We start from the raw sequence: 20,630 nt of genomic DNA, 5'->3' as shown, positions 1-20,630 counted from the left end.
CGGCGGCCGGGCCCGGCTGCAGGAGGGGAGCAGCGGCCCCACGGCCCCGCCACGGGGCTTCAGCCGCCCGCCCGCAGCGGCCGCCCCCGGCACGGTAAGGCCCGGCCGGGTCCCCCCTCTCCCCGCCGGGCTCGGGGCGCTGAGGCAGCGGCGCCGCCTTCCCGCCGCCCCCCGCGCGGCGCCCATGAGCGGGCCGGGCGGGAGGAGGCGCGGTCCCGGCATGCCGCGGGGCGCGTTGCCGGGGCGACGGGGCCGTTTCGCGGCGGGGCGGGAGCCGCTGAGGTACCGGGCCCGGCCCGGCGGGGAGGGGCGGCGGCGGGCGGCGGGCGGGCCGCGGCATGGAGCGCTGGGCCGGGGCCGGCTGGGGCTCCCTGTGGGAGGCCGGCTGGGGCCGCTGGCCGGCCTGGGAGCTGCTGGCCGCCTGCGCCGTCATCGGCGCCGTGGGCTGGCTGCTGCGGCTGCTGGACAGGAGGCCGCGAGGCCGCCGGGCCCCGCTCGGCCCGACCGCGCCGCCCGCCGAGGGGAGCCGGCGCCGCGGCGGGAGCCGCCCAGGTGAGGGGCGCGGGGCTGGGGCTGGGGGCGGCCCCGGGGGAGCCGGGCGGCCCCGCTCGCCAGGCCCCGGCTGCCCGCTGCAGGCCTCGGTGGGCTCGGGGCCCGGCCCCGCCTCGTCGGGGAGCGGCCCTGCTGCCGCCGCCGCGGCGCTCGGAGCCCTCAGGCGGTGACCGGCGGTGGCGGCGGGGGCTCGGCCGCTGGTAGCTGCGGGTCGGAGCTGCAGCCCCCGCGGTGGGTGTGCGGCTGCAGGCAGGAGGCGGCTCGCGGTGAATTCCTGGCTCGAGGGAAAAACGCGTGCTTGTGCTGCTTGTGTGCTGAAGGGCTCGATAAGCAGCGGGGGGAAAAAAGCGTTCTTGCAGTGTTTATTTACTGAAGGGTTTGATAAGTAGTGGGAAAAAAAAAAAAAAAAAACACAACTGTTATTGCATTGTTAATTCACTGAAGGGTTTGATAAGGAGTGAAGAAAAAGCAACCTGTGTTCTTGCATTGCTAATTTACAGAACCATTTGATAAGTAGTGGAAAGAACAGCACTGCCGCCCTTAAAAGTTGATTATTCATTCTCTCCTGGTACTGGCCTTAATTTTTTGAAGCAGATTCTGCAGTTTCATACTGACGTAGCAAGACAAAAGAAAATGTGTTTTTTTGCCCATTCTTCCAGGATTGATTAGGAAGAAGCCACAAGCGTGCGGTGACTGTTCCAGTGGTTGATGGTATTTGCAAAACCACTGAAGGTAACTTGCAAGACCTTGTGTGCTAAATTAGAGAAAAGTAACTTGCACTAGTGCTGGCCGAACTCTGGATCATTTGAATTTACATAAAATGTACTTTAAAGTTCAAATAATAACCTTTTGCAATCTGCACATACAGAACTGTCCAAATGATTATCTTAAAACAGCTGCTAGTGTGCGGGTTTGCAAGTCACACCTTTTGGTTTGGACAGATGGAAATAGGCAGTGCATTTAAAAATGCACAGATGTTTATCAGTATTAGCTAAAAGCTTAGTGTCAGTACAAACATTTCATGAAAGTTCTGTCTTATTTCTAAGCAAATTTCCAAACTCCTTAAAATAAGCCATGTTATTTTAAAAAAAAATCTTATTAATGCTGTAGTAAATAAACTGCTATGGGAGATTCAAAACAACTATGTTGCTTTGAGAAACATATCTGTGTTTCTGAACAGGAAAATACATTATCATGAAACAAGTTGGCAGGTAATTTGAATATGGCCTTTGACAGCTGGGTGAATGTTGTCACACAAACAATTTTTATCTAGAAAACTCCTCATACTGACAGATCTGAAACCAAAGATCAGTTGCTTCATGGAGGATCTGCTTTGTCGTTTGACTCTGATGCGGTTGTACACGGTTGTAATGGATGCATTAAATAAATATTTTCTTACACTGATGAGGTTGAAAATCAAATTTTAGGCAGTAAATTGTATCAAAACTTAAGATACCAGAGAAATCACTCCTTTCCTGTGTTTTTGACTTAACCCCAAGCCAAGGAGAAAGGTTTCATGTGTGCCTGTGTGCTCTACAGATATGAACTGCACGCATTTGAGTCTGCTCTTGTGCAGCGTTTGGAATGAACATGCTGGTTCTAAACCCTAAAAATGTGAACGTTTCCTGAGTTAATTCCTCAATATAAGGCCTTTCAAATTACTTTTGTTGAGGTGTTTCTGCAATAACTTTTCTTGCTCTGAGTTTTCATTTTTACCATGTTTTTTTTCCAGTTAATCTCAAAAAGGAAATGATTAGAATAGAAGGTCTTAATATTCATGTATATAACGTCAGGGCCACATTTTATCCTTAATTAAAAGAGTGGCATAAAATTTCATTAAAAAAGAATGAGAAAATTATAGAAGCAGAGAATGGTTTGGGTTGGAAGGGACCTCAGAGCCCACCCAGTTCCAACACCCCTGCCACATCAGGGGCACCTTCCACCAGCCCAGGCTGCTCCAAGCCCCCTCCAGCCTGGCCTTGGGCACTGCCAGGGATGGGGCAGCCCCAGCTTCTTGGGGCACCCTGGGCCAGGGCCTCACCACCCTCACAGCCCCTTCACGTGTATCTGCAGAGTCACAGGGCCGTGGGCAGGTCAGATAACCCTAGCAGTGAGGTTCTCTGGAGGTTCAGGCATCACGAGGGAGCTGGAATACTCTGTGGAGGTAGCATCAACTGTGTCTTTGCACAGCTTATTTTCTGCAGCTGCAATGCTCTCATTTCCCATGGCTTCTCTAAGGTTTCAGTTAGTATTTATGAAATATTTTGGGACTGAAGTGCGTGCTCTAAGAACAACATGTTTAAAAGCAGGCATTCAAAAAAAAAGGGGGAAAAAAAACACAATTACTGCTCACAGAAAACATCCCTCACACTCACATAACTATACCTGCCAAGTTAAAATATTTGAAAGTCTACCTAAAGTTTGGCATTAACATTGTTTCCATAGTTTTAGAAACTATGTCCTAGTTTTAGAAATACCATAGCTTTGAATTCTGATGCCAGTGGGAATTTTCCTTGGCTGTATTCACTATTCCAAAAATGTGTGAATACTGTGTTTTTTTATATTGAGAAGTTTCGCTCTTTGCCAACTTAACCTTCAGATGATTTAAAAGCAATGCGGTCGTGTATAGTTTGTTGATATATTTTGTGATAATGCTGTTGGCCATACAAATGAAATAAAAGGGGTGTTGGCTATACTGCAATTCTGCGATGAGGATGCAATCTTGGAATCACTTCTGAGTTTGCATGCTTTGACAGAAAGCACACCGGGCGTGTTAGGATCCCGTGTTTGAAACGCTGCAGGCCTGTGGCCCTAGGGTGCAGCCCCTCACTGCTTAAGCCTCACGTTAGTAACCCAAAGACGCACGTTGTAGTGGATGTTCTGGCTCATGCGAAGTGCTGCATTAAACCCTGTTCATAAACCAGGAGAACTCTTCAAATGACCAGGTGTTTCTCATACCATGCTTAGACAACAGAAAGTAGTGCATGGGGAGTGCTACAGGGGAGAAAAAAAATAACACCACCACAAAACCCTTTGCTTTAAATAGAAAGAAATAGTCCTAGCTGAGTTCCTGATCCATGCCTTGGTGTGCAAATACAACTGTTTAAATAATATTTTTACTTCTTCCTTTTGGGAAACAGTAACTTGCTTGAATTGGTGCTAAAAATGTCACAAGCACCAGCCCCAGGCATGAACTGGTTAGCTGGTGAGGGAAAGGCCGAGTTAAGGAGGAGCGAAAACAAGCTAAAGGAGCACGGCAGCGTAATCGTTCCTGCCGTAACGCTGTCATTTCTAAATCATGTACAGCAGGGAACATTCACAGCCTTTATGGTTATATGGATGTAGGATCTAATGAAATAACATGGAAGCTTTTTATGTTACTGAACGCCCCAAATCCTGTATTTTTTACGTTTAAAGGCTTTTCACAGCAAGTAATTGGTACTGGCATCATGTCTTCAGTATCTTTTTGCTGCCCATGTGGAAGCTGTAAGTGTGTGGGTAATGTGGAAGGAACTGAGCAGGGAAATTTACGGTGTTGTACTGGAGAGAAGGGTTTTCCTTTGGAAATACAGAAATTCTTTCAGCTGCTGCTCTTTGTCAAGGAGGGAAATGTGAAAAGATCAACTGTTTTTCTGGCTTCTTGCTGTCAAAACGGGGGCTGGGAAAAAAAACATGTTGTGTAAATAGTTCCAGCCTTGAGTCACTGCCAGAGATAGACTCCTCTGGCTGCTGCATCATGCTTCCGTCTTACACTTTTTTCAGCTAGAAATTCTTAGTGAAATAACAGTAATAGCGACTGTGCCTCTAGCTGTAGGCACTGTCTAACCTGAGTCTTGCGGTATCTATCGTGTCCTGCTATGCCATTACTCACCCCAGTTGTTCATTTCCTGACAAGAGTCAAATATTATCCCTGCCTGTCATAGATTTTCATGCATAAACATTCTGGATTGAATTTACATTCTGAAAGTGTTAAAGAAATTTTAAAAGAACAAAACAAAATAAAACGTACATTGTAAATACACTTTCGTGTATTTACAAGTATTCGTGAGAGGAGAGGGAATAATGGTTAAAGGCTCGTGGCTTGAAAACTCTACTGTTGTGTTGGGTTGAAAAATATTTTGCCTTCTCTGCATCTGCATTCATCTCCTCAGAATCAGAACAATAGTTACAAGATACTTTTTGTTTTAATACAGCATTTAAATAGTAGGAGAAAGGTCGTTGGTCTTTACAGTTCATCTCATCTCTTTTTTCCCCGCGCCTCCAGGTGAAATAACAATGGATGCAATATTATCCCGACTGAAGCAGCTCACCCCTGATGAGCTTAGAGAAGAAGTTGTAAGAGCAGGACTCAAGTGTGGGCCCATTACCGCGACTACTAGGTTTATTTTTGAAAAAAAGTTGGCTCAGTTTTTGTTGGAGCAGCAAGGAGCATTGGAAGAAAAAGGATCAGGTTGGTCAGAGGCTGCTGCTGGAAATGTCCCATCTGACAGCAGCCAGGCAGAATCTCAAAAGGCTTTGAAAAATGCAGTGCTGAATCACAACCATGAGGGAAACGTTCCCGAAGAGGCAGACTTTGGGTACTGTGTGGGTCTGAACCCTCCAGAAGAAGAAGCTGTGATGCACATGAACTGTTCGGCTCCAGTCTGTGGAGCAGGATATGCTGATTCACAGATGAGTGCTCAGACGCCATCCAGTGATCCTCCGCTCTACTATGGTGTTTGTCCTGTTTATGATGACATATTGGCAAGAAACGGTAAATGTCATATGTGTGTTTCTGAGGTGCTCAAATCTGGCCTGTGCTTTCCATATTGTATAGTAAAACAAAGTATTATTTTCTGAGGAGTGTTTTCCGTTATATCCAGTTACATATCACTGTAAATTGAGGCAGTAAAGGTGAGTGGATACCAAATATGAGCAAAAAGCATTTGTTTGTGAAGCATGAATGCACATGATTTTACACTATTAAAATTGCCATGACTTCCTCACCTTTCTTTTTCTCCCTTGAGGAAAAAAAGGAGAGGAAGAACTAAGTGAATAGTAGCAGTCTTTTCAAAAAATGAAATAATTTCTGTTGTGCAGGAATTAATTGTGGGCATATCTGTGTGAATTAGTATTAAGAAACATTGGGCCAGTATTTAAAGGACTAAGCTTTAATAATTATTAACAAATGTATTTTATGTAAGTTACAAATAACTTTGCTAGTTCAGATATGACATAGGGCAAACAGCGAGGAAGCAATTTTAGCCAATCAGCTGGGACATGGTCACACTGTTGTTGTTTTGGTTTCCATACAATCCCATAGCTACGTTATTCAGGACTTTTTCATTTAGGACCTAAACTGAATGTCTGTTCTGTGACGTCCTTCTTATTAGCCCTTACAGTCAGACTGAGAGTTCAGTGATACTTGTGTGGTTTAATGAGGAGGTAGATGTATAAGAAACTGTTACAGAAAGTACTCTGCAGAACTAAGACATGTTGATTTTGATAATGTGATTACTTTGAGTTTAGAATCCATGCTGTACTCCCATTTGACCAGTTAAGTCAGTCTGGAAAATCAGGATGGTATTTCAGCCTTTTTAAAATTCCTTTCCTGAAGTCCATCACAGACTGCAACTGTGCTGTTTCAGTGTGAGTTGAAGACATGAATTTGAGGAATGACATATGAAGTTGCCTCTCAGCACACATACACACACACACACAGAAAGTTTGACTATTAAGAGATTAATTCTGTGTATTTTGCTTTCTAAGACAGCAGACCTTTATTATAATACTCAAATTCTGTATTACAAATGATTTTCCTAGCATAATCTATATTATGCTTTATTACGTTATTAGAATCCATGTTCTGTAAAACACTGTAAGACATAATGTGGTTTCTTCTGCTCTGTGCTTGTGCCAGACTTGCCCCAATTTCTCTCTGTCTGTGACAAGTATTATCTTAAATTGGACATACACAGTTGGTTTTTTTTACTTCCAACAATAACCATTTTACAATCATATCTAGATAAGACATTTTTTCTGTAAAGCAGATGGTACAAATACCACTGTGCTACTATTTTAAGTGCTGATTGAAGCTGTGGGTTTTTTTTTCTTGTTCCTGTATATAGCACTTACTGAATCTTTTGAGGCATGGAAATACAGTTATGAAACATCCCAGCTGTTCTGCCATAGTATTTGATGCACATGAAAATCCTCTACTCTAGGTATAGCTTAGCTGAAAAAAAATCTTTCTCCTTCTTTTGTACCCCTCCTGTGCCTTTAATTCCTCTCAAGAATAAAAAAGTAATCTTAGAAATAAACAATCAAAAAGCTATTTATTCTATCATCAATTGAAGCTAAAATGATCTAACAAATTTCATATTTTCCTTTCTGTCTTAATGCCAGTTGGTATCAAGAGGCATTGGTCATTCTTCACATTTCATCTGTAAATACTGCCATAAGGAATCACCAAATGACCTAGTGGCAGGCTTACAGTAGTGCATAAAGCGTCATGCACTGTGAGGCAGTAGTGAATATTTGTTCTCATAGAAAAGATATTCCCGTATCTTAAGTTGAACAGAGTTACTTAAATGTGGAAGGAGAGGAAGGAGAATGGTTTGATTGCCATCTGAGGTTCTGTGTAGAAGTCTTAAGTTACGACAGTGGGTTGGTCACTTACATAGCTGAACTTCCTGCACAGAAAAACATGGAAAATAGTGCAGGGTGCAGCTCTGAGTTTGCTTTTCAGTCTAGATGTGAAATACTCTGATATAGAAACTGGCTGTTTATAAAAGAGATCTTTAAAACGCTGATTAATGTGAACATTCACTGTACAGATAGCACCTGATGTTAGTTGGAATGTGTAACGTTCTTCCTCTCAGTTTCCTATGATAAAATTTAAATAGGCTTTGATTCTTTTGCCATGTTCGTAGAGAAACAGTTTATGACCAAACTGGAAGGATAGTCTGATAATTTTATAATCCGTTTCTAGGAACAAATCTGAGGTATTGAAATGCCAATGTTGATTTTACATTGTTTCAGAGAGAATACATGTTTATGAAGATAAAAAAGAAGCTCTCCAAGCTGTTAAGATGATTAAGGGTTCCCGTTTTAAAGCTTTTTCAAACAGAGAAGATGCTGAGAAATTTGCTAAAGGAATTTGTGATTACTTTCCATCTCCAAGCAAGTCCTCCTTAACTTTGTCTCCAATGAAAACAGGATCATTTAACAGAGGTTAGTGAGAGTATTCGTGTGTGCTGTAGATACAATATGCAATCTCGTATTTTTTTTATCAGAAAAGAACCGACCACTTCATACCCAATGTACTTATAACAAGAAAAAAATCAAAGTGATAGAGTGAAGCATCTTAATGAATCGCAATTGGTTTGTTGTGATAAAGTTGTTACTTTTAAAATGATTGCCTTTGTACTGTGAAATACTGTGAAATTTTACGCTAAAAAATATTGCTACTCTTTCAAATCTGAAATGTTGTTAACAGCCTGCAGAGATATGTTGCTTAATAGCATCTGGCTATATTTGGTGGAATTTGATTATACTTGTGGACTTCAGGAGTTTCAGGTTTAATAAGGCGCAGGTAAAATTGCACAGTATATTAAAACTGTACTTAATTGTTCTGTAAGGTCTTATATTCAGAAATAAAATTGTAACCCATGACTGTATTTCACAGTGTTCCCAGTTGCTAGATTAAAGTGACTTGAATCATATAATTGCAAAAGCAATTTCAAATATTCAAGAAGTTCTTATTTCTTGTAGAATTTTGCTTTCAGTTTTGGAAGCAGATTAGTAGCTACACAATTTTTTAGTCCATATTAACTCTGAAAGTTTCACAAGACAATTGAGTCATATTTTCCTTCCTACCTGTTACTATCTACTAGTATGTTGAAATGTCTTGTCAATAATATATATATATATATATATATATTTCTTTACATTAATGAGGCAAAATTAATACTTTAGATTAAAAGATTTTGATGGTGGTATTAAAGTAGTGATCACTTTAAAGAATGCATATAGAAGTATGATACTTTTGTTTTAATAGATGGCTTATGCTCCCCTGAGATGGAAACTGCTAATAAGGAAAGGGCCAACAGTTACAAAAGTCCACGTACTCAGGATCTTACTGCTAAACTTCGGAAAGCTGTTGAGAAAGGAGATATATCAACGTTTTCAGAACTTATTTGGAGCAACCCTCGCTATCTGATTGGATCTGGAGACAATCCAACGGTTGTGCAGGTAAAAAAATAAAAATATAAAAAAATCCCGGTTCCAGTTTAGTGATTTAACTTTGAGGCCTGACAAGCAGAACTGGAATTAATGTTGTTCCCGCTCTTCCTTTGAAAAAACTTCTTTCCACGGTGCACAGTTTCTCCGTGTTTACTGATACTAGCTGGAAGCTAACAGAAATGTGGCTGTTGTCTGTCTTTCAGAAGTGCCCCCAGGATAGTTGAGTTTGCTTTGCTTCAGAAGAGCTAAAGAAATGGAGTATGCAGTTTTTGAGGGAAATAATAGTTTTGACCAGTAACGAAGAATAGCCTTGTCTTCATGTGGTATTGATAACTTTCAACCAGGATTTTTTAATGGAATGGTATTATGGAACAGGGGAGTGTCTAGGCTGTGACTAGATGATCCTACAGCACTGCTTACCTTGGGACCACCATGCTGTAAATTTCAAAACATGCTGTGGATCTAAAATTCACTCGTAACTTACCATTTAGCGAAGACTGGCAATCACATGTTAACAACTAACTTGTATCAGACCAGCTTTGTGAGGCTGTTAACATTTAGTATGTAATGTGTTACAGTGCAATGAATTTTATATATATACACCTTTCTTCTTGCTCTATTTACATAGTGTGCTTCCTATCTCCTTTTATTATGTAGTACCTTAATATGCCTTCTTTGCTACGTATTTGCCCTAAATGTCAAAACAGACTATGGCTGAGTGTAAGGATAATGTAGTCAATTTTAAGAATAATGTGGGTATGTAGATACATGTCTTCACAGTACTGTATAACTTATTGCAGCTCTGAATGTTTATCTACTGTTTTGTAAATATATTTTCCTAAGATAATATTAAGAAATAACAATCTAAATATAAGACTGTGGGAACCTTTGAATTTTCATCGTTAAATCAGTAGAGAGTGTGAGTGTTTAGATTTCTGTTCATTCTAATGTTAAGTCTTTTTTGTTTTCAGGAAGGGTGCAGGTACAATGTCATGCATGTTGCTGCCAAAGAGAATCAACCTGGTATCTGCCAATTATTACTGGACACTTTGGAAAATCCTGAATTTATGCGGCTTATGTATCCAGATGATGATAGTACAATGTTAAAGAATCGCATCCGATATATTGTTGACCTTTACCTTAATACACCAGATAAAATGGTAAGATTTGTACTTTTGTCAGTTTCTTACTATTATGAAAACAACTGGAAGGGGTTAAGGAAGTGCAAGGGAGAAGGAAAGACAATAGAAAGGGTCATTTCTAGGAAAAATGAGCTGTTCATGGGTTTTGTATTTTTTAATGATCATTATTCCACAGTATGGTGAGAAATGATCTGTTAAGAGCTTGGTCAATCAGTCACAACATTCGGTTACTTTTTCTAGTCTCAAAATAAAGTACAGGGGATTGACTTTATTGTGTTTCCAAATATATGTGAATTTTCCCTCCTTCCCATCACAGGGATTTGATACTCCATTGCATTTTGCCTGCAAGTTTGGGAATTTGGACGTTGTTAATGTGCTTACCTCACACCCAGCTATTGTAAAAAATCCAAGGAACAAATATGATCAAACTCCAGCAGAAGTAAGTCTCTCAGTGTCCACAACAAAATCATTATGCCTTAGTAGTATTTTTCAAGTTTGAATGTTTACTGACCTACTGTAGATAGAAGTCTGAGATACTAGTGCCATGATTAGAGTGTAAATCTCTGATAACATTAAAAATATTTTGTGTTGATTATATCCAAAAGAAAGTTCTGGATTTTATGATTCCCTGTTTTTTCTTTAGTGTCCATTTTATGGATGTGGATGTATTTTAGTGGTTAGTTCAACTATGAATTAAAAGAACTGGATGAGATTGGTAGAAGCCAGTAATGTGACTATTCAAGAACTCATTGCAGTTGACTGGAGATTGATGCCTTATGTTTTATTAATAAACAACTAATATTATATTAACAGGTAGTGTGTGAGAGAAGCAAGAATAAATCTGCAGAATTGAAAGAAAAACTAAGAGAGTATTTGAAAGGTCTGTATTCAGAGTTTTATACCATATCAGGCATATTATACCTTTTATTTTTCACCAGGACCTTTGCTATCTTCTTTGTTTTCTGTAGCATTTCTGTTCATAAGTGGTGCTACCGTAAAGTGCTGTAAAAAAATCAAAAAGAAACTCTAGAACTGGCAAGGAACAGAAAACTTACTGTGTCTTTTAAATTATGTGGTCAGTACTCTTACTGGATGGATCACAAGGGTTTCTTCATAGCTCTGTACGGCAGTCATGGCCCGTATTCTATCCAATGAGTCTATAGCAGCAAATTTAATCTAAAAGCAAACAAAAGCCCTCTACAGAGCAGGTTTATTTGTCATGTTTGGAAGCTATGTAATTTCCTTGACGTGAAAGATTTCCCTGTTTTGTCATGTGTGAATTTGGGCATTTGAAAAACTAGGTTTTGAACTTTGCTGACAAGCTTTAGGAATTGTCGTGTGTATCAATGCATGTATTTTTGCATTTGAGAGGGAAGGGAGCCTGAACTGCATTACAACCTGCAAGCAGTCAATAAAAACTGAAACAGTGAGTTTGAATCAGGAGCATTACAAGTATACAAGCATTACAAGTATTCTTACTAATGAAAGTCAGATGGTAAAGTAGAAAGATTGATTTTCTTGGAAGAAACAGCAGGCTAACGTAACATGAAGTTAAGAAAGCTTTGTATTACTGTATTTGAGGTCGATACTATGTACCGCTGCTGAGAGCAGAAGACAATTCCTCAGCTCCTGTAATTGGTGCACCCTGGTCACCGGATCAGACAGACGAGATCCCCCAGACACCTTTATCTAAATACCCTGGCAGCCCCAAAGATCCAGTGTTGTCTATAAGAGCTTTTGCAGGCCCCATGAGCCCCTCAAAGGTAAGGATATAACGAGAACTCCATCCAACTCTAATGCCTTTTTTTCCCTTTTTTTATTTTTTTTCCTCCAGTAAGGAGAAAACACACAGTACATTGTTGCTGCTGTTATAGATCGTGGCTTTCTTAATCTTGAACAGGGTTTTCTTCCATAGTGAGGGAACACTACAGAATGTGTTATTGCTGAAAACACAGATACAGGTGGCGTAAGTAAGAGTGGAAATTTCATAGAATCAGCGAATGGTTTGGGTTGGAAGGGACCTTAAGGATCACCCAATTCCAACCCCCTGCCATGGGCGGGGACACCTCCCACCAGACCAGGTTGCCCAAAGCCACATCCAGCCTGGCCTTGAGCACTGCCAGGGATGGGGCAGCCAGCCACAGCTTCTCTCTGCAGAAGCCAATCTAGTCGAAGGAAAGTTGTTCTGTTCTTTTTGTTAATGTATTCTATTTTAATCATTTTGGTCAAAGAGTACTCTTTGACAAACCTTGCATTGTCTCACAGATAATTTCTCTAACTTTCTAATGCTAAACAAGCCTTTACGTGTTGCTATGAACTGGGTTAAAAAAAATACATCTTTGTCTCATTTCTAGAAAGTTTGAAGTAGTTCATCATGCCTTTGCTTCTTGAATTAATGTTCATATTTTTTTCTAAATGGAAAAGCTGATGAGGAAGTAGTGGCTACTGGATAGTTTTGAAAGAGTAGTGATTGTATAGTAGGAAAAGTCTTTTGTTTTCATGAAGAATACTTAGATACCAGTGAAATATACTTTAAATTTATAGGCATTTCCTTGACTCTTGTTTCATATGACCATGCTGACAGTACAACAGCTTTAGACGTAGTGAGTAAATGAGATTAAGAATGTTCCGTCTTGTGATGCTTCAATTCCTACGGGACAGAGTTCTACGAAAATGCTTAAGATTTTTTGCTTGCAAAGATGCTTTTTGATCAATTTACTGTTCACCTGACAGAAATGTAAATATGCTTTATACTTGAAAATTTTTACATAGGGTGTAAATAATGCATTATTTTGATTGGTGACATACTGTTAGAGATCCTAGTCACTGTTGCATGTATAAAGGCATAAAGTTCAGGAGTTCAAATTCAAACTTCTGAATAAACAGCAAGAATATATTATGACAATCGAAACAAGTCTGTGGAATCAGATACATACATGTAAAAACACCACCTTTGCATCGTGGAAGCCTCTAAACAAATGAGCATTTGTCATTAAATAAAATTATAATGTTGTAAGACACACTTCGTATTTCCTGCTGCATACAAATTAAAACCACCTAGACCTAGTATCAATACAGATTACGTAAAGGTGGTTATATACTATCATCATTATTCTTTTAATGAACAGTTATGAGACCAAAGTAAGCTAATAAACACACTGGGAGGAATAACCTTAGATCCAAAATGAGATGTTTCATAGCTAGAGTTGAGCAATACTTGTGGCAGAACCTGAATTTTTTTGACTAGAGACTGAACATGTAGACAGAGCACAGCAAAATGTCTTCTAGACCTTATAGGTAGGCATTGTGCCAGCACTGATTTACTTTCATATTGTATGTGGTGATTTTTAAAAAATTATTTCTTTTTTTAAAGGCTGAAGAATTTCGCAGGCTGTGGAAGACTCCACCCCGAGAGAAAGCTGGCTTCTTTCACAATGTCAGGAAATCTGATCTGGAAAGAGGTGTTGAAAGAGTTGGAAGGTATCTAATAGAGTATCAGTATAGAGAATTAGTAATAGCACAATTAAAAGCAAAACACTTGTACTAAGAGTACAATTATTACTTAGTGAACATCTGTTTGGGCAAAAGTTATTTGCCAGAAATATTTTATAGACTATATTGTGCTTGGATTTTTACTGTTCTTTTGTGTGAACAAAATACTTCAGCTAAAACTATGAGACATGGCTTTCCAGCTTTGCCAATAACAAAATATTTCGGTTTTGATGATACATACTGAATGCTTTTCCCAAACATTCACTCAACTGATTTGTTAGGAGATCTAAAATTATGCTCAAACTACTTATTCTGGAAAATGTGGAACTATTAAAAAGATAGCAGAATGAAAAGGTCCTAATACAAATGTTCTGCTTTACAAAAACCGTGTGTGTGTTATCATGTGTCCTTGCTGTTAAAATACCTTGTATCAGCAATATATAGAGAAAAACCATACTTCGTTTCCAGCTGATCACAGTCCTTTCCTTAAAAGAACCCCTTGCTTCCTCTTACCTTCTCCCATTCCAAAATAATAAGAAAGAAAGCTATTAAATGGAGTGTCATTCAAATTATGCCTACATCGGTGTGGATTCATGTCCATCTGATGTCTAGATACAGTCAGCTTAAAAATTGAAATGTATGGTGCTAACTGTAAAAACAGGTAACATTTGAAAAATATTCTAAAGAAACACGATGCTATGCTTGCTAACAGCATGTGTATCGCTTGCACAGACTGTTGATTGTTGCGGGATTGTGTTGCCTAGTTGCACATTTATACTCCTATTAATAGCTGATAAAATGTATTCAGAAAAAAGTTATTGTCAAACTAATATTTATGTCTTCACAAATGATTCGTTTTATTTTATTTATTGCAGGGAGTTAGCTCATGAACTGGGGTTCCCGTGGGTTGAATACTGGGAATTTCTGGGCTGTTTTGTTGATCTGTCTTCCCAGGAGGGGTTGCGAAAATTAGAAGAGTACCTGAGTCATCGGGAAATGAGCGAAAAGGCTCAGCAAGAGACAGGGGAAAATGAAACCTGCAATAGATTTAAAACTCCACATCCTTCTGGTAAGAAAAAGGCAAATGTTGCAAACAACAGGTTGTACCTAGGGAGAGGAGGGAGGGAAAAGCATGGTGCTCAGGGAAATGGTATTCACCTATTGTGGTTGCTATTATTAATCTGTTATCCAAACAGTCTGATTAGAGCATTGAAAAAGTAGCTAACAACAATGTGAACATGGGAGAATTAGAACAGACCTCATTAGATGTTCTTTATCTTATATTAGAAGTTATTTACGTGATTATAGCCCCTAAATGAAATTCCTTTAAGAATGTTCTGCTTTCAGTATGGTTTTTTCCAGAGCATTTGGAAATTTCTTTGTAGATTATGGAATTTTGTAATCCACAGATACAGAATAAATAACTTCTTAAATTACTGGAGTAGCTATTTACACTTCAGGATGAAATTTAGACTCAACAAAACCCAGGAAGCTTTTAAAACACCTTAAATCACTGCTTGCTATGTATTTATGGACTACACACACTGCTCCCAAATCTTTGTGCTCCTTCCTCATTTCCTTTGTGATTATGGATCTGAAGGAGCTCTGATACTGGGATAAACCTGGGCGGACAAAACCCTGAAGGATAATCATTGGAGTAGTTGTAAGCATCTGTTCCGTTGAGGAGACAGAAACGTGCACTGTTCCATATTAGTAATGTTTTCCTAGCCTATTCTGCTTTTGGATTTTATCCTTTTGTTGCTGGCTAATGATTGAATTAAGGAGTGTAAGAAACAAGGTTCTCAAACAGTTAGGATATAAAAGGTTAGTTGCAAAAAAGATTGATCCATGAGGTTGTCATTTTGCATTGTAGGTTTAAGTTGCGTTAGTTCAATCTGCTGCATAAATAAAATTACAGAGGGCCTCAATAAATAAAGTAAGGCATAAAGACTGGTTTTGTTCCTAGTTTATTTATTTGATGGGAGTTCTGTTGCAAGTCAGCTTATGTGTTGCTCTTATTAAAATTGTTTACAGGCAAGAGTAAAAAGTGCTGCAATTCTATTTCTGTTGGAGCATTTTTGGATGAGGATGATGATGACATGAGCTTAGAAGAAATTAAAAACAGACAAAACGCAGCACGGAATAACAGCCCACCTATTGTGTCCAAAGAACCTAGCATCGATGCTATTGGAGACTCTGAGTGTGATATCTTGTCGCTGGAGCGTACAGTAAACATCATAGAAACATCAGATCACCCCAGGCACTACGAAAAGGTGGCTTCTTCCAGCAAAAATGGATTTTGTAATCCTGTGGCCAGTGAAAGGATAATTAATGACAGAAAGCACTTGCGTGATGGAGAAGAATGTCGCGTATTGCCCATTTGCAGTGTGATGTCAGAATTTGAAAGCCTGACCTTCCGAGAACAAGAGGACGCAGGAGAATCAAATAAAATCAGTGAAAAAACTGTGAACGAGAGAATTCTGGCTCAAAGAATAAGTCAGGGTAGAATAGCCAAGGACCAGCTGGATAAGACCTGCTATGCGGTTGCACTGGCAAGTTCTTCTGAGGCAAGTGCTACAGGTAAACCTGGAGAGGCCAAGTTAAGGACAGAGCACAAAATACCATCAGAAAAGGAGCGATTGTCCATGGAATCTGGAATTCAGACTAATAAGGCACAAATATGTCAAGAGCCTCCTTCCCACAAATTTCTGTTGAAGACTTCACCCACAAATAAGAAATTATTTCTGCTTGGGTATGAATCATCTTTTATTTGTCCTTTGGTCCATCTACGCAAAACAAAATGCTTTTTGTAGTATCACTGGCAGCAAGGTCAAGTTCACGTGAAACTAAGCAATGTTTATTAAGGTGCTTCAGTGCTTGTACAGTAGCCATACAGCTCTTGCAATTAATTACCTGAATACTGTATCTGAAATGCAAAGAACAAAGACAAAACCTTTCCAAATCACAGTTTCAGGTAACTTTGTTGTTTACTATTCATCTGATGGACTTGTAACTTCATGGTGAGCCTAGTTTAGGTTAACAAAGTGTTTACTATACTGTTGGGATGTCCTCAGATTAAGTTTTCAAAACTTTTAAAATGAGGCTGCTGTGTAATAATGGACAGTTACTTATAGCTGGACCTGCTGGAAAAAGTTCATACAGAAACTGTTTATAGAGGAACATGGGTAATTTGCTTTTATAAAAAAAGTTTCAGAATTGGGATGGCTTATTGCCTGGACAGATGTGTCATTCTCTTTTATCTTGTTCTGTTTTTATTCTAGGGAACAGCCCTCGAAGCTGGACAGCGATGTCTTAGCAGCTATAGAAGCAGAACAGATTGATCCACAGAAGTACCCCCTTATTTACAAATGGAAACATGCGGTGCAGTCATACTCGTCATCTGACAGGCAAAGGTATTGCTGCAAAGCCAAACAAATGAGCCACAATACCTATGGCACTAACCAAGCTCAGGTGGATTTTGCTCCTAATGCCCCTTTTTTTATGGGAGCATTGGACCAAAATTGTCACGGTGCTTCACAAGCACCTGCTCCTTCTCTGTGGCCATTCTGGAGAAAATTACATTTCATTAATTAAGCAACATGTCTAAATCAATGTGATATATTTGTGCTGTCACTTTCTCTTCTCAGACATCAGTTACAGTGCTTCTCTGATGGTAAATTATTTCTAAGACTGACTTGCAGGTGACACCAAGTAACACTACTGCTCGCTCGCTCTATTGCAGTTTTCTTAACGAAATGCAAAATGCCTTTGTCTTTCTTCCAGTTGGCCAAGTCCGGCATCGAAGGGAAGATACAAGTCCCAAAGCACTGCTGCTGGCCCACCAAATGCTTCAGTGTATTCTAGTCCAGGAAGAAACAGTCCTGTGACGGGAAGTCCAGGGAAATATGGCAATGCTGCCTCATTCTCTCCAGACCCTGGGAGCCCTGGGCGCTACAGTCCAGCTTGTATCAACCATGCGCTGTTAAAACTGCGTTATTTTTCAGAGCCTCCTACTCACTAAACTATGATTTATTTTCCTGGAACTTTAATTATATTTTCATTGTTAGAGTGGAGGAAAAAATTACAATGTTACTAAAGTGACATGAGGTTTGCACTTGGCTATTTATTTTTCCTCAATTGAGGACAAATCTATGTTGCAAAAATTGAATATATGTCTTTATGCCATATATGAGATGATAGATTACTGGTGATATGCAAGAAGTTAGTGACAGTCAGTGCAGTTGTCCAGTAGCTATGAATTAACCCTTGTTGCCAGTAGAGCAGTGAGCTGAACCTTTACTTAGAAATGGTGGTATTTTACTATCACCAGCTGTCATCACAATTAACTCATTAGCCCTCAACTACATTTCTTTGCCTGGATAGTCTGAAGGAAGCACATCAGCAGCAAAGTCTTACCAGAAATCTTATTAGAAGTAATGGATGGCAAGCTGTAAAATGTTCTTCCACTTGCAGGGGAACATGGCAATTGAAAAGCCTAAGGCAGAGCCTCAGTAACAACCACCTTCCAATGATGGGTATGAGTGTGATACCCTTGTGCATAATCAGCCAGCAGGTTGATCTAGATAGTTGAATGCACACACACATATATGCACACATATATATGTATGCATGTATTTACACAGAAAACCTCAAATTTTACCTGATCTGAGGCTGTTACAAACACCATGATACTAATGAGTGTTTTAGTAAAGGAGCACTGTAGAAATTACTGGTATTCTGCTAAAGGTTAGTTTTAAGTTTAAAAGATAAAATTAGTTTGTTTTTCCCCACGAAAGCTTTTAACATTAGCAGATGTTAATAGTTATTACAGAAAAGCACATCAGCAATAATTTCAGCAAGTTTACCAGCAACATACCTTAATGGTCTAGTTTGTAATATATTACAGTGGTATGCAGTGGCCTGTGATACAGCTACTTATTTCCCAACTGTTAAGAGATGAGTAAGAACTATTTTCACTGAAATCTACACTTTCACTATGCCTCTAGCCTAGATGTGGTAATGATCTTTTACTACAGCAGTCAAAAATTTTATTCTTTCTTTAGCCTTCCGTAAAAATGACTTATTTTGACAGCACAATGCTGAGACTGAAGACTGCTTTTTCAAAAACTCGAGACAGTTTAATGTTTGTAACGTTGCTTGAAAGAAAGCTTCCAGAAAGAGGTCTCTAGTGCTGCTGTTTTAAATAAATACATTTAAAAAGGAAACAGAAAAAAAAAAAGGCAAACTATCTTATATTTACAACACAAAACTGATTAGAAAAATAATTAAAACCTTAAAAGGCTGTGCAATTAAAATAAAAAAAAAAAAAAAAAAGGTGGATTAGGATTCATGGATGCCACATGGAATGTGAGTAGATAGCCTTCTGGGACTTTTGTAACCTACATGTATGGCTAAAGAAACACTAATGGTAGGCAGGCTGTTATCACTTAGTACTGGTCCCTTCACCACCTGTAGCTCTCACCGGTACAGAGCCTGGCTTTACAAATACAAACCTTAACAGGATTGATGGCTATTGCTCACTAGTGACTGTTTCATACACACTTAAATGGCTTCATTATTTGGTATAAACCTGAAAACTGCACTTAATGCTTTTGCAAGCTCAATAGTGCCTTTTGTAACATACCTTTTTAATTAAACTTTTGTTCTTTTAAAGCTTAAAAAAGTGGCACCCGCTTGCAGTGGGCCACACAAAGTTTTTCTTCTGGGATTTCTGGAATGGAACGTATTTTAACTTCTCTTTCTAAGTTTATTTGGTGCAACAGCTCTGCACTGTGGAAGAACATTCCTATTTTAGAAATTAATTATTTTTTAAAAATAAACACTTAATTAGATCTTTCTTTATAATTCTTTTTCCAATAATCTGGACATTAGGAAAAACATTTTACTCAAATGACTGTCATTCAGAGATATGCCAGACAACAAGCTTGGGGTGGGTGTCATTCTTCAGCAGACATTTAAACAACTGTAACTGACTATGTTACCAAGTATATTAACTTGACTTTTTCATATTTTTTTCAGTTGTTTGATGCAGCAGTCTCTGTGGTCTCAAACTACTGTTGGAAGGCTCAAAATTCCTACAGTTTTAATTAAAAAGGTTTGGGGGGGAAGGTCAGTAATTCAATGTAAATTATGTCTTTGTCATTCTGGAGAAATTATTCAAATGATAAAGGGAAGCAGTTGCATGATATCAAGGTAAAGACAAAGTCATAGGGAAAGGTGCTAAGCAGATATCTGGCCATTCTTGATTTGTCATATGGCAATGCTGCACTTTTGATAAGGGTTTATCAGAGCCAGGAGACTGATACTAACACAGTAGTATTTTTTCCTTTTTACGCTTTGCTTTTTTTTTTGTTTTAATATTTAAATGTATATTACTGTTACGTATGTGTATACACACACATGAAACCACACTAAGACACTTCCCTACCCTACCACCACCATACCCTGCCTTCCACTTTGTAATTTTGTTTTGGTTCAGTCAAGAGAATATTTTTTTATTTGTTACATAATTTGCATTACTCCAGTTGTACTGCATTTTAAGAGGGAATTTTTCTAACAATGTATTTTCTTCGTCTGTTTAAAATAGGAGCAATTTATGTAGCGATTGATCAGTCACCATTGTGAAGTAAAGCTCTTCCACACAGAGCCTGTGGAGACACTATATCAGATTGGAATTGCTTCAGTTTACTTTTAAAGGTGCAAGAGATCAGGTTTTTTTTGTTGTTCTTTTTAAATTAGCCAAGTGTCATGTTAAAAACAAACACAGAAGTTACCCAGCTTTCTATTCAAAAATAAATGAGTGCTAAAAGTGTCACAATGTATTTGCTTAATGGGGCATAGTGGTAAGTAGGTGGGGTTGATACCATGACACGGTTAAATTGCTCATTACTCACGTCCTTTGTGTATGTGCGCACAATGAGGTTTGATTATTAAGCCACTACTTAAGTACTTTCATAATCTTTAAGAGAAAAGAAATCTGCATACAATAAAAATTATCTTCATACTATCTTAATTTGAAATTTCATACACACCCCCGTCAACCTTTTTAGTGCCACTAAAAAAATGTTGCTAATTTCTGTACCTGTGCAAAGATGTTCTGTACGCGCACTTGGGGTGACCACCGCCAAGAATGGGGAGAGGGAAGAAGGGAAAAGAAAGCCGTTTCTTCCACATGTGTAAATAAAAAAAGTGCACTTAACC

The 20,630-nt window shown here is 39.2% G+C and overlaps 1 protein-coding gene across 2 annotated transcripts; it reads left to right on the top strand.

Annotated features, from left to right (window-relative positions):
* The first annotated feature begins 303 nt into the window (after positions 1-303).
* Positions 304-19,835, top strand: ANKLE2 (ankyrin repeat and LEM domain containing 2). Of its 2 annotated transcripts, none has more exons than XM_082774237.1 (13): positions 304-552; positions 4,817-5,305; positions 7,573-7,764; positions 8,591-8,784; positions 9,747-9,935; positions 10,234-10,356; positions 10,731-10,797; positions 11,499-11,680; positions 13,291-13,397; positions 14,285-14,478; positions 15,444-16,161; positions 16,691-16,822; positions 17,193-19,835. In XM_082774237.1, the coding sequence occupies exons 1-13, from the start codon at positions 339-341 to the stop codon at positions 17,428-17,430; spliced, it is 3,039 nt and encodes a 1,012-aa protein (XP_082630363.1). In that variant the 5' UTR covers positions 304-338; the 3' UTR covers positions 17,431-19,835. The 2 variants fall into 2 exon arrangements, with proteins under 2 accessions (XP_082630363.1, XP_082630362.1); XM_082774236.1 differs by lacking the exon at positions 304-552 and adding an exon at positions 1,199-1,284.
* The last annotated feature ends 795 nt before the right edge of the window (positions 19,836-20,630 follow it).

Source organism: Aythya marila, assembly GCF_965140915.1.
Source record: "Aythya marila genome assembly, chromosome: 17".
In the NCBI taxonomy this organism is placed as follows: Eukaryota; Metazoa; Chordata; class Aves; order Anseriformes; family Anatidae; genus Aythya; species Aythya marila.
The sequence above is the reverse complement of the archived record's forward strand: the minus strand, read 5'-3'. Positions and strand labels throughout refer to the sequence as shown.

What these genes read in the sequence shown, in the direction of transcription:
- ANKLE2 (XM_082774237.1), top strand. Translation starts at nt 339, where the DNA reads ATGGAGCGCTGGGCCGGGGCCGGCTGGGGCTCCCTGTGGGAGGCCGGC. An exon ending in ACAATCCAACGGTTGTGCAG is followed by an intron (nt 8,785 to 9,746) that starts GTAAAAAAATAA and finishes TTTTGTTTTCAG; the next exon opens with GAAGGGTGCAGGTACAATGT. An exon ending in AAGAAATTATTTCTGCTTGG is followed by an intron (nt 16,162 to 16,690) that starts GTATGAATCATC and finishes TTTTTATTCTAG; the next exon opens with GGAACAGCCCTCGAAGCTGG.